The sequence below is a fragment of the Vulpes lagopus genome, chromosome 11 (assembly GCF_018345385.1).
Source record: "Vulpes lagopus strain Blue_001 chromosome 11, ASM1834538v1, whole genome shotgun sequence".
NCBI classification, from domain to species: Eukaryota; Metazoa; Chordata; class Mammalia; order Carnivora; family Canidae; genus Vulpes; species Vulpes lagopus.
Window position 1 is genome coordinate 37,681,332 of NC_054834.1, and position 13,293 is coordinate 37,694,624.

A 13,293-nucleotide genomic window follows, 5' to 3' on the forward strand; every position below is an offset into this window, starting at 1 on the left:
TCTATCTTTTATTTCATTTTTAGGGATTTCAGAAGGGAAAAATTGTTCAACTCTGCTTAACTGAAATGTTATCTTAGTAGTTTCTGGGTTATAATCTTTTCAGCCAAATCCTTACAGCTTTCCTCTGATTTCCCCTCTGTTTCTACAACCCTGGTCTCTTTTATCAAAGTCAGTCTTGTTGCTTTTTACTTTCAAATTGACCCAGAACTGGACCAGTTTTTACTGCCCCACTCACCCATTTTTATCTTCCTTTTGGTCTAGCTGACAAGCATCCTAAACTTTCTCTCTCCTCTTTATTCTTCTCTAGTCATTTCTTAATATGCAGCCAAAGGGATGTTGTTCAAACTTTAGTTAAACCATATCACTTCATCCTTTACTGACTTCCCATTATTGTGGGTAGAAAACTTGGCCCACATGAACTATAACACCCATGATCTCTCTCTGACCTCATTTCCAAGAGTCTTTGGATCATTTGTTTCTTTCCAGGCTACAGTATAACTAATGTTTCTCACATTGTTCAGTGCTCTGTCCTGGGCACATAGGGAAGCGTCTCTCTAGTATATGCTCCATCTGTGTTCCCCTAAGTAAGAAATAGTTACATTTAAAAATTACCTCAGGGGCTTTTGGCTCAGGTCATGATCTCAGGGTTGTGAGATGAAACCCATGGTGGGCTCTGTGTTGGGTGTGGATCCCACTTCAGATTCCCTCTCTCCCTGCCCTCTGCCCCTCCTGCTGCTTAAACTCTCTCTCTCTCAAAAAAAAAAAAAAATTATACCAGTGGTATTTTCTTCTATTTAGGTTCAGGCACAGTGCAAGTCTGTGAGTGCTCCTTTGGTGACATACAGAGAGGATGTAGTTTTTACCCTGCCAGGGAGGAAAGAAAATAATGATATAAATGCCTAATGGATTTTTTTTTTTGACAAAACAAGATATTCTGTACACATGGGTGTAGCATATGGGAAGGTCAAATATGTTTGTGGACTTTTATTTTTTCTTTTTGGTCCTGCATTCTAGCAGGATGAATTTTTTGGGCGGGTTTTATTGTCTCTTACTGTGAAAGTTACATTGAAAAAAAGGACCTGTATCCTGAAGTATCTTTATCATAAACAGATGTTTCACAGTAGCCAGCTCTGCAGTACGCACATTAAAATGCACTGCTGTAACCTGAAGCTTTCTTTCTACTTCTTTAAACACATCTAAGAGACCTAGATCATATACCACAGGGGAGAAGCTCCATGCTAGTGTGTGTGAGTAGTGGGGCATGGAGGGAGAAGCATGGGGTAGGTTAGGAGGGATGAACTCGTAAGCCTCCAGACTCCTGCCTGCCTTTCTCATCTGTGGTTGTAAATATTACTGGCCCCTACTAGACTATTGCCCATAGATTCTTGTCCCACTTTCTTAAAAAACATTATTAAGGAAGGTGCATGTAATGAAACCTCATGTATTATTAACCTAACCTTACTATGAATGTACAAGGAATAGGCTTAATTCAACTAAAATTTATAGGCAATTTGTTAAAGCAGCAGTGCACATTAGAAGGTACATTAGAGCCACATTGGTTTTAATATGCCATTCAATAACTTGAACAGAGGTTAAAAATGCTGCTTAACCTCCATTAAGTATTTTAAAAATGCTTTAATTTAAAATTATTTGGAGTGTGTGTACATATATGAATGTACACATACCCACACTAATAAATATAGCACTAAATATGTTTTCCCAGTTCGTTTTTTCAGTGCTGGATGACCTCGTAACGTTCAGCAGCAAGCACTTAATCAGAGGCTAGGCCGAGAAATGCAGGGAAGGATGTCAAGGCATCCTGAGCCAGTGACCCACCCTTGTCCTTGAGAACCAGAGGCAGAGAGGGTTTATTGAAGACTCTGCAGCTCTGGAATAAAATAAAGGCTAATTTATAATGAAAACAGCTTTGTATGACATGTTTTGTGCTAATAGGACAATTCCTCATGCTTCCCTCTGATATTTACTTTTGGTTTTGTTTTATAATTCATACAGACTATTAGAAAGTAAAACAAAGTATCTTGTTTCATTAAGAAGCATATCATATTTGTTAAGTAATGAGCTCATAAACCAGAATTGCATGCAAGACTCTGCCAATGGAATTGGAATTAGATGGCTGATATTCCATTAAAAATCAGTGCATCAAAGTTGAGGTCCAGTTATGCCACATATCCTAGTGTTTGGTGAAACAGCTTTGGAGATTAATATATTTTCCACAGAAAGACCTGAGCCTCAGAATAAGAGCCTCTTCCATGATAAACCACCAGGGAAGAATTTTGTCATAAGCAATAGGGACCATAATCCCAGGCACATTGCGGGGGGCGGGGGGTACATTGACAAGTCATTATTTAAACTTTAACTTAAGGAAAATCTCACTTTCCTAGAAAATTGCCTCATAAAAATGGCAATGATGATAATAGATAATATTTACTGAGTGTGTACTGTTTGTTTGCCAGACCCTGGGTTAGGGTTTTATCTGAAAAGTCCCATTGAATATGCACAATATTTATATGCTGGAAGGACCAGTATTTTCCCACTTTATAGTAGGGGAAATTGATTCTAATTAAGTAAAAGAACCATTTACAAATCCACGTCCAACTGATCTCAGTGTCTGCACTCTGAAAGAGTAAACCATTTTTCTGAATAACTCAATATTTGTCAAAATCATTCACTCAATACATATTTGAGGGCGAGTTAAAAAAGATACTCTTACAAGTGTTTGTAGATTCCCTTTTTCCTCAGGCTCATCTCCACCCATGAGTCTAGCTGACTGCGTTAGGTCCTGGGGTATCTCTATTGTGTAATAGTCATAAAATGAAAATTAACAGAGTTCTGAGAGGCTACCATGATCTGGTAATGAAGAGTTGAACTGAGTTGCCTAGAAATGTAATGATTTCCATGGACTAAGTTGGAGAGATTTCTGAGATGGTGGCAATGGCATGAGAGAGAAACTTCAGAGCATATCATTGGTTAACCACTGAGACTGGGAAAAAAATGGGACTAAAGAATAAAAATGTATAAAAGTGTTTCTGTGGATTGTGAAAACACATATCTATGTGTTATAATTTCTAAGACACAGTCACAGCTGTCATTATTTATATTCATTGTTGTTATTGAATTTGATTTTTAAAGAACATGCATTTGGAGGCCTTTCATGCATATTCCCATAAATAGAACAACTAGGTTTTTATAAAACAGAAGAGTCTCATACAATGTTTTTTCTTATGTGAGCATGTTATTAGATCCTTGGCCCTAAGAACAGGAGACATGGTTTTGGACTGACATATTTTTTTCTGAAGTTCTTTTCTATCTGTTGATATGGCAAAGATTACATTTCATATATATTGTTCCTGATTCATATACATTCCCTGCTACCCTTCCTGACGGGCTAGGCCTCTCTGACCAATCATTTTATGACTCACAGATTTATCTTTACTATGTTTCTTTAAAGTGCTAAAAATATCATCTCATATTTTAAGAGGTAGCATATCCAACTGGCCAGGTACCCAGCCACCTACTCATCTAGCCATCTACCCATTTCATTCACATATCCATATTTTCAATAAACATCTATTGAACATAAAGTACCAGGGGCTATGTTGGTGTAAGATATACAATCATCATTATATTAAGGTATCATGCTTTAGTAGGAGAAATGGACCTGTATGTAAACATAACACAGTAGGTGCAATATTAGAAATGTCCAATATAGAGAAGTGGTAAAGTGAAGGAATTGATTCATTCTTGAAGGATGGGCAATATGGAAGACTTAGTTGAGCACATAATTCTTAAAAGTAAACTCCTGTTTACTTTTGATAAACTAATCATGGAGAGTATAGCAGTTCAGGAAGAAGGAAGAGGAGCAGAGATTTTAAAACATATCTAAACTAATTGAGAAGAGTTTTTTTAAAAAAAAAACTATTAAATAAGAAAAAGTATATCATGGGATGAGTAATATTAATATTTATGCACTTATTGACATTTGATCAAATCTATAAACAATAATTTTAGCATTATTTTTATGTAAAATTACCACAATGTAAGAAAATTATTATTGCTTTAATTTGAAAATTAGCATCACTTACCATAGTTATTTCTGAAAATGTTGATTTTTAAAATCATTACTAAAAAAGTCTTGTTGCTTGGTGTGGGTGAGCCACAGATTTCTCCCTAGACTCTTTTCTTAGTATTATGTCCATTCTCTGGCTTAAGGTGAGAATCATTTCTTCTAAATGGCTTATAATTAGTGCTTAGCGTCAGCTCTGCCCTCCTTTCCTGAATAAGGCCTAGGGGTTAAACTTGTTTTCTTTCTCCCATTTCAAGACCGTGGCAAAGCCTGGTTGTTCATGGTCCTCAGGAGGGACATTGCTAAGAAATGGGCTCTTCTTTTATGCCCAGGACAGTGCTGTGCTGTGCAAATAGCCACTACAGGAGATAATACCAGTTGCCTTGCTAATAACTTTGAACTCTAAGGATTCTGCGAGTCTTCTCTTGGATAAAGCAGCACTATTTTGTAAAATGGGTGACTTTTTGCTTTAACTGCAAAACACCTTGTTTTCCCCATTAGGCCTGTCTTGTTTCGGAGCAAGGGTTCTCTGAAATAAAACTGGGGAAAGTCACAAACTTTAGTGGGCTGATCTGTGCTATATCTGTGCGAACTCTCAGCACTACAGTAATGTAAGGTAATAGCATTGTCCTAATGACCGTGCTTCACAATGTGGTACGAAATCATTCATGGAGAGAAATTTCAAAAAGATCAGTTAAAATGTTACGGACCTGAAGATGTGGAACATGAAGTGGAGCTAATGGAAGAAGATCAGAAATGTATTGAGTGAAAGAAAATTAAGGTCAGTTATCTTTAAGCCACACTCTGGAGTTGAAGTTTAAGTAGGAGGGAAGAGAAAATGTTGTTTTCTATAGTTGGAAGTCATAAAAGGAGAGGTAATGGTCTAGAATTAGGCACATTCAGGTAAGGCAAGAAGTAATCACTGAGCAGGAAGGTACCTGAGTCATCCTAATTAGAACTGCTTAAAAATAGGACAACGAAAATACTGGTGGGATTAACCTTTATAATCATGCTCCAGAGAGGAAGGAGGGGAATTAACCACAAGGCGAGTTCTAATACAGGCATTTCCTTGAAGACCTACCTCCAGGCTGCAGCTTCCCTGGTTTTTTTTTTTTTTTTTTTTTTTTTTTTCCATTTTTGATTTCCTCTGCTTATATTGCTGATTTTTCTATGGCACTTTTTATTTTCTAAATGTTGGGCAACCCAATTTTCTGCACCAAAATATGCTCCCCTCTTGTCTTTACAGATTTATCTAATAAATCATTTCTTGTAAAAAATCATCCCTAATTGTTCTAGAGTTCTCCATGGCTTGAAGCTATTGCAATAAGTCCAAATTAATTCTACTTCTAAGTATCTGTGCTAATGGGTAATTTATCCAAATTGGAGAGCTGTTAGTACATTCATGATGGCATCATCATGAATTTAAGGACCTAGGTATTTTCACAGGAAGAAAAATACATGGAATCACAACCACAGTGGTCTTGAATTCAAAATAAAAGCCTTTGAAGTATGTGACTTTGATTGTATGACGAATCAGATATGAGAATATATATTAATTTTAATAACTCTATTTCTGGAAACTCATATAAGGCAGATTGCTATCGATGGATACAAAGAAGCAAATGACATAATATAGTTGTCAATTACTCTAAAAAAATGACAAGATCAGTCAGCTCTTTCCAACAGATTGGAATGGCACTGATTTTGAGTTTCTTCCTTTTCTTTGAGCACGATCTTTTTCTATTTGACTGTTTCTGAAGCTTTCTAAGAGAGAATATGCTGGGCCTAAGAGAAGAAGAACAAATTGTTGATGGCTATGAAAGAATGGCCTGTTTTCAACCAGAGCCTCAAATGAGATTTATAATATGTTCCAATTAGTTTTTGTTTCTCCCTATAGCATAGTTACACACAGTGGATCCACTTTTTGTTCATGTTCTTTTTCTCTTTCAATATCAGTGATATAGACCTAAATTAGTGATCATGACACTTATAGAGATCATTTTCATTTGTCAGAACTTTATTCATTAGAATCGTTCTGCAATCCCTCTCCCTCTTGTTTCAATAAAATTCCTTGTAACATTATGGATGTGCTTATGTGTATGTGTGCGTGCACACATAGCACACAACACCAAGAACCATTTCTCCCTCATATACCTGCTCCATCATTCTAGTGTCTAATGCCTTTCTTAATTTTATAGCTATTGATTAAATGAAATTTTGAGAAACTTGAAAATATTTGAATCTTATTTTTGTTTCCTTCTGCTATAAGAAACAAATACACGTTTTATAATTAACCTAAATTCTGTGAGTTTTAAAATGGAATACATATGGAAATCAATACCTATTTATAATTTGGTACATTTGTGTGAATGCATCAAATGTTTAGGGAGCGCCTACTTTGTGACAAGCACTGTCCTGGGTGCTGGGCAGGCAGTGGTGAATTCATCAGACAATGTTCCTGCCTTCATGGAGGTTACAATCTGGTGAAAATGAGTTTAATTATAATTTTCATGAGGAAATCAATTTCTAAAGGAAATAAGATGTTATGAAACTGGAACAGGCACATTTAAACTGGCCTAGGATAGGTTGCTCAAGGAAGCCACAGACCTGATGTGCATAGAAGAGAGCTAAGCAGAAAAAATGGGTCAAAATTGTTTCAGCAGACAGACTTGCCAATGAAAAGGCCTTAAGATATCAAGAACTGGAAGAAATATGACTGGAGCAGACTGAGTTGGGAATTAACAGTGAAATTAAGCTGATATAGAGGTGGGACCTGCTGGGGCTGGAGGCTGGGTTAGGGACTTGGATTTTTATTCCCCAAAGAGAAGAGGATGTTATCAAACAATTTTCAATAGAGGAACGAGGTGTTCAAACTACACTCTGAAAAAGGTTGTTCCATCTATACCATGAAGAATAGATTGGAGGGAGAGAAGAGGGATACCATGAGATAAGATGGCCTCTGTAGTTGAGATGAGTATGTGTGAATCTATTTGTTGACTACTATTTTGGGAAAGTTTGTTAACCATCCTAACCTTCAGTGTTCTCATATATGTGATGGACATAATAAGGATACCTGAATTACCAGCACTCGCTTGAGGAGTGAGGTCATGAATATAAGGCTCTTACCATTGTCTCTGGTCCATAGCATGAACTATAATAAACTTGGTGGTCGGACACCTGGATGGCTCAGTGGTTGAGTGTCTGCCTTTGGCTGAGGTCATGATCCTGGGGATTGAGTCCTGCATCGGGCTCCCTGCAGGGAGCCTGCTTCTCCCTCTATCTATGTGTCTGCCTCTGTGTGTGTGTGTCTCATGAATAAATAAAATATTTAAAAAACAAAATAAAACAAACAAACAAAAAAACTTGGTGGTGACTTTGACTAGGGAGATGGCAGTAGGGATGGAGGGTAGAAAGTTTAAATTTTTTGGAAGATAATATCCATAGGATATGGTAATTAGCTAGATGTAGAGGTAGAGGAATGTGAAGGACTCAAGGGTTGCCAGTTTTAGTAAACTACAGGATGCTCAGTTAAACTTAAATTTTAGATAATTAATTAATATAAGCCAATATCACAAACCTTTACCAAAAAAACCTCATTGTTTATCAGAAATTTAAATTTAACTGGCCATCTTGTACTTTGGCCACCTTCCCAAAGATGTCACAGGGTCTAGGCTGTGCGTCTGAATGAATGATGGTACTATTTGCTGGAATGGAGATATTGAAGGAGGACTGGTTTCTAATGGAAAGATCATGAAGCAGATTTTAAACATACTGAATTTTAGTTGTCTTGGAGATGCCCAGGTATAATGTAAATTATTTACTCAGCCCTTCTCTGTTTGTAACTGATACACTAGGTAAGAGCAGCTATGACCACATTTGTATTGGGAATTTGGAAGTGCTGTGATGGCATTCTGGTTTTTGGTGTAATCAAACTATCTTTTAAAGAAAAGACTGGATGGGAAGGCTACATAAAAACTTTTCATTTCTTCATTTCCAGGTTTTTATATTTCTCCAGGCAATGCCACTGGCTGCCTGCCATGTTCATGCCACAAAATGGGTGCAGTTCATCACATCTGTAATAGCCTAACTGGTCAGTGCATTTGCCAAGATGCTTCTGTTGCTGGGGAAAGTTGTGACCATTGTAGAGACCTTTACTTTGGATTTGATCCTCAGACTGGAAGGTAAACGTTTGTAACAATATTTATTTATTTTTTTAATTTTTATTTTGTAACAATATTTAAATATTTATATTGGATTATATTTGTAATTACTTTTTCTCCTAACAATGATTTATTTGTCAGTATTTTTTGTAAAAAGAAATATTGTCTTTCCTCCCTAGTTTGTTGGTATAATTTTGACTCTTTGATACCTGCATTCATTGAACATAATAGCAATCTTTGAATATTTCCTAGAGTTCCAATGTATAGGTTGCTGTATGTTGATAGATAGCCCTAGTATTAAGGTCTGGGAATACTTAACTAGATAAAATCCTTTTCCCTCAAAGAACTTGCAATTTGGATGGATAAAGACAGGTAAAGAGATATTCATAGAAGTAAATGTATGCACATGTGCACACACATACACAGTACAAGGGCTGGGATACGCAGCCTATGTGTGTAGAACCTTTATTTTACATGACCCCTGAATTTATTGCCTTTTTAAAAAAATGTATCCATTTCTGTTGTCCTGGCCTTTCAAATTTAGATTTAAATGCCAGCAGGAAAAAAAGAAAAAGAAAGAGAGACAGAGAGAAAAAAAAAAAAAGCAAAAAAAAAAAAAAAAATCAGAAAAAGAAGACCAGCAGATAGAAACATATTTTTGAATTAAGTTATATAATTCTTTCCCTAGTGTGTAAAGTATATTTTGAAAGTAAATTACCCCCTTTTCAAAGTTATGCAGTATCTAAAGTTCTATCTCTCATTCCCTGTCTATCTGTGGGCATTTATTTTCATGCATTTGTGCTCATTGCTGTATTTTTGAAAATGTGCTGGAATACCAATTCCATGTGTGTTTTTTGGGTCTGGTCAGATTCTAAGTTTGTCTCGGGTTGGGACTATACCGGTGAATTTTTTGGAATTCCTATCCCTAAGCAACTAGTAATATGTTCTGTACACACCAATCAAAGCTGTTTCTCAATATGTGTGTGTGTGTGTGTGTGTGTGTGTGTGTGTGTGTTTATAAATATAATTGCTAATTATTCAAGAGTTTGAGATTATCTGGGCTCTTTTCAACTCATTGTCCCCTGCTGCCTACCTTTTGGCTGTTACACTCTTCATTAACACCTCGATTAGAGTGTGGACAGGGTGACAGGGTAAATTATTGAAAAAGAACTCAAAACCAGTGCATCTGGCTTTCTACTAAAATCCAATGCGATTTAAAATCTTTAACATGACATTTATAATATTTATTAAAATGATTCTTTTTCTTATTAGACCTTTTTTATTTTTATTTTTTATATACCTTTAAAAAGAAAAACAACATCCTGTTCCTCTTCTGTTACCATTGAAAGGAATATCATCTTGGTGGTCTGAGAGCATTACTACTCTTTTCCACAAATACTCAATCACTGTGAATGAGTATAGAAAACACATGATACAGTAAATGTTAAACAAAAACTATCATCAGTAATTCAGTAGTAAAGTTGGAACTGGTTATTGTACATACTGTCCCCTCTACATAATTTTTATTGAAAGACCATCTCACAAATTCCCCAGTTGGAATTCTTAGGTTGGCTTGTTTCACTTCTGGCCACCTCTGTCTTTAGGTTTCTTACATTTTCCATAGCCTTTCTGATAACATTTAATTACCAAAGAAAGGACAGCCTGAGTGGCTCAGTGGTTTAGCGCAGCCTTCAGCCCAGGGCGTGATCCTGGAGACCTGGGATCGAGTCCCACATCTGGTTCCCTGCATGGAACCTGCTTCTTCCTCTGCCTGTGTCCCTGCCTTTCTCTGTCTCTCTTATGAATAAATAAATAAAATCTTAAAAAAAAATAATTACCAGAGAAAAATATTTCCCCCAAATACTCTTGTCCTTGGAATACTCATGCACATCTATAATGTTTTGTGCCAACCTCTTTCCCATTTCCCTCCTACTGATCCTCCTCATTGTTCTTCCCAGTGTTACTAGTAAAACCGCTGATGAATGGTAGAGAGATTTCTAATGGTCTGAGCTGTTTCACTTAACTTTAAGTGAATCCCGATTCCTCCATTACACTACTCATCTGCTCTTCGATGCTCTTACAGTCAAGCTGACCTTTATCCTGGTCTGCTTCCCTCTAATTTATGTACCCATCCCAGTCCCCACCCCAGTTGAATTCAGGATCAAGAATTATGTACAGAATAGTATGCTATCACCTATCACTCTGCAGTAGGACTCCTGAAAACTGGGACAGGACTCCCTGCATTAAAGACTGGATTTAAATGTTAACCTAAATTGATAAGGAAAGTGGAGAGCCAAAACATAACAAAACAAAACAAAAAGCAAAAAAAAAAAAAAAAAAAAAAAAAAAAAAAAAAAAACTTCAAAAAACCAAAACCCATCATTAGAAGGTGCTGAGGTAGAAATCAGGAAGGCAGATCTCAGTAAAATACAAAGGAATGGGTGCAATTGAAGTCTAGGACAGAGCCAGTGTGAAAAGCCAGGTAGATCCAAGGAGCAAAAGATTCAGGGTAAGTATGGATTCAAAGCAAAAAGATTCCTGAGAAATTTTATATAAATATAATTGAATATCTTTATGTATTAGTTGACTCCTCATTATATGAGTCAGATTAGGAACTACCTTTCAAAAATTACAAATTCTCCTCTGAAATAATACTACTTTTGTTCCATCCTCATTGTTCTTATCTTCAGACTTCCAAGTTTCCATTCACTGAGAACTTGATCAGAGAGATGGTCTTTTTTCTTCTCACCTCTCATTGATTTAATTCCCATTCCAGCAAACAATTTTCATAAACATAACTGGGTATTGTTTTGTTTTTGTTTTTGTTTTATCACTCTCAACTTTTCCACTTCTCATATCTTCCTAATATCAGAAATGGTACTCTATGAACACATCACATCTTTCCAATCCTCTTGTCTCCAAATTCCCTCATAGTTAAAAATATATTTTATTTAAATTCAATTTGCCAACATATAGTATAACAACACCCAGTGCTCATCTTAGTAGGTGCCCTCCTCAGTACCCGTCACCCAGTCACCCCATCCCCCCACCCACCTCCCTTTCTACAACACTTTGTTTCCTAGAGTTAGGAGTCTCCCATGGTTTGTCTTCCTCTCTCATTTTTCCCCACTCAGTCTCCCTCCTTTCCTTTAAAGTCCCTTTCATTATTTCCTATATTCCACATATGAGTGAAACCACATAATTGTCTTTCTCCAATTGATTTATTTCATGCAGCATACCTTCCAGTTGCATCCATGTCAAAGCAAATTTTATATATAAATAATTATATATATAAATAATTATATATATGAATAATTATATATATAGAATATATAATTATTATATATATATAACATCTTTTTAATCTAAATGTGAGACAAGAATCCATGAAAATCCTAGAGGCAAATTCCCTCATAATTGACTCCCAACTTCTCTCAAAGCCCTCATCTGTTACCCCTACCTAATTCTCTTGATCAGTCCCATTTCTAACTTTCTCACCTTCTAGTCTGAGGCAAAACCAACCTTAATCCCAACCCTCTTGAATAATCAGCTCCAAGAATGGTGACCCTGCTCCTGCTCCGAGCCTGGGAGGACTTGAAGACCATGTGTCTGTGCTGACTGAACCACTGCCATGCATTTACTTCTCATCCTCTTGCTTTCTCTCCCCCTTTAAACTATTTCAGTCTCTTCAGGTTCTTGTCCTTGCAGCTAATCTTGTCCTCTGCTTCATAGACTAAATAGAGAGAACCAGACATAAGATTCTCCAGATTATCTTCTCTCCAGCTCCAATTGGTCTACATTGTTGCTCATTCCCTATATTAAATCTAGTCTTAGAAGAAAACAACATATAATTCTTAATGACATATTTCCCGTTCTTGATGTGTCCCCTTCCTATTTTTCTCCCCTTGCTCCCCAATCTGTGTCCCATTTACATCTTCTTCCCTCTGAACTTTGTTCCATAAAATCCTCCCCTTATTTTATCTTAAAATCTCTCCCCACTGGCTGTATCATAACTGTCTATAAATATGTTCTTCATCCCCATCCTAAAGCCTCTTCTTTGGACTCTGCCCTGCCCTGTGAGCCCTGGGAGTTGGTCTCTACTCTTTAGCTATTTAATCAGTTACTCACATTTACCAAGAGTAATCTTTTTCTTCTACATTTTTCCCACTTCTCATTCATTCCTCACTCACCAGATTTAGTGCAAGCATTAGCAGAACTTGCAAAATTTGGACAGCTAAGAACTAGTTAGATGACTTTAAAACACTCAACCGAGTGAAACAAAGGAAGATAGCTAGATAAAGTAAGTAAAAATGGCTTAAGGAGAAGATAACCTTAGAGGGAGGGGTTTCATTGGAGGAAGAAAGCGGGGGTCAGTGGTGTCATCCAGTGAGATTGTCTTACGAGATGCCTTGCAGGGTGATATGTGTCTCCCGACGTTAAGGAGACCAGTGGACTGATATATTTCTTAGACCTGGAAAATCTGAATGAGGAGAGACAATCTGTCAGGGAAGCAAAAGAGAGTGGTTTGATGATTTTATACTCCCAGAGTTTCTCAGGCAAGGAAAAGAGTATATTTGTCATGATTAGATAAGGTCTACAAGGAAGAGAGACAGCATGGGGTTGGTTATCTTAGCACCTGTACAAAGGGCCACCCAGAAGGCCAAAGGGGTACAAATAGAGAAAAAGATGAGATTCTGGTAGACTACCAAATTAGTTAGCAACCATTTGGAATAGAGATGCATCTGATTTCTCTAAAGTTACAGGTGAGAGATATATAGTAGAGGGACAGAAATAAAAGAAGGAATCACAAGAGTACCACCTCTAGTGGAGTCAGCTTTGTACACTGTAGGATCAGAGAAAGCAGCCTGCTTTGGGTTGCTAGTCCTGGGTGCTCTTACCCCTCCTCTGGCCAATGCATGAGAGAAGATGAAAATAATAAAGAGAACAGTAATAGAACTCTATCTTCTCTGGTTGTAGACTTGCTGTTTTCATCACAACCGAGCTAGAAAAAAAGAGGAGAAGTCTGTTCTTTGAAATATCTATTCTTTG

General features: G+C 36.8%; 1 protein-coding gene across 1 annotated transcript in view; it reads left to right on the forward strand.

Moving 5' to 3' along the window:
* USH2A (usherin) overlaps positions 1-13,293 on the forward strand; it is a 689,554-nt gene that overhangs the window by 132,044 nt on the left and 544,217 nt on the right. The window contains exon 13 of the mRNA XM_041722698.1: positions 8,082-8,265. Coding sequence (XP_041578632.1) covers positions 8,082-8,265 — 184 coding nt within the window. The remainder of the gene's footprint in view (positions 1-8,081; positions 8,266-13,293) is intronic.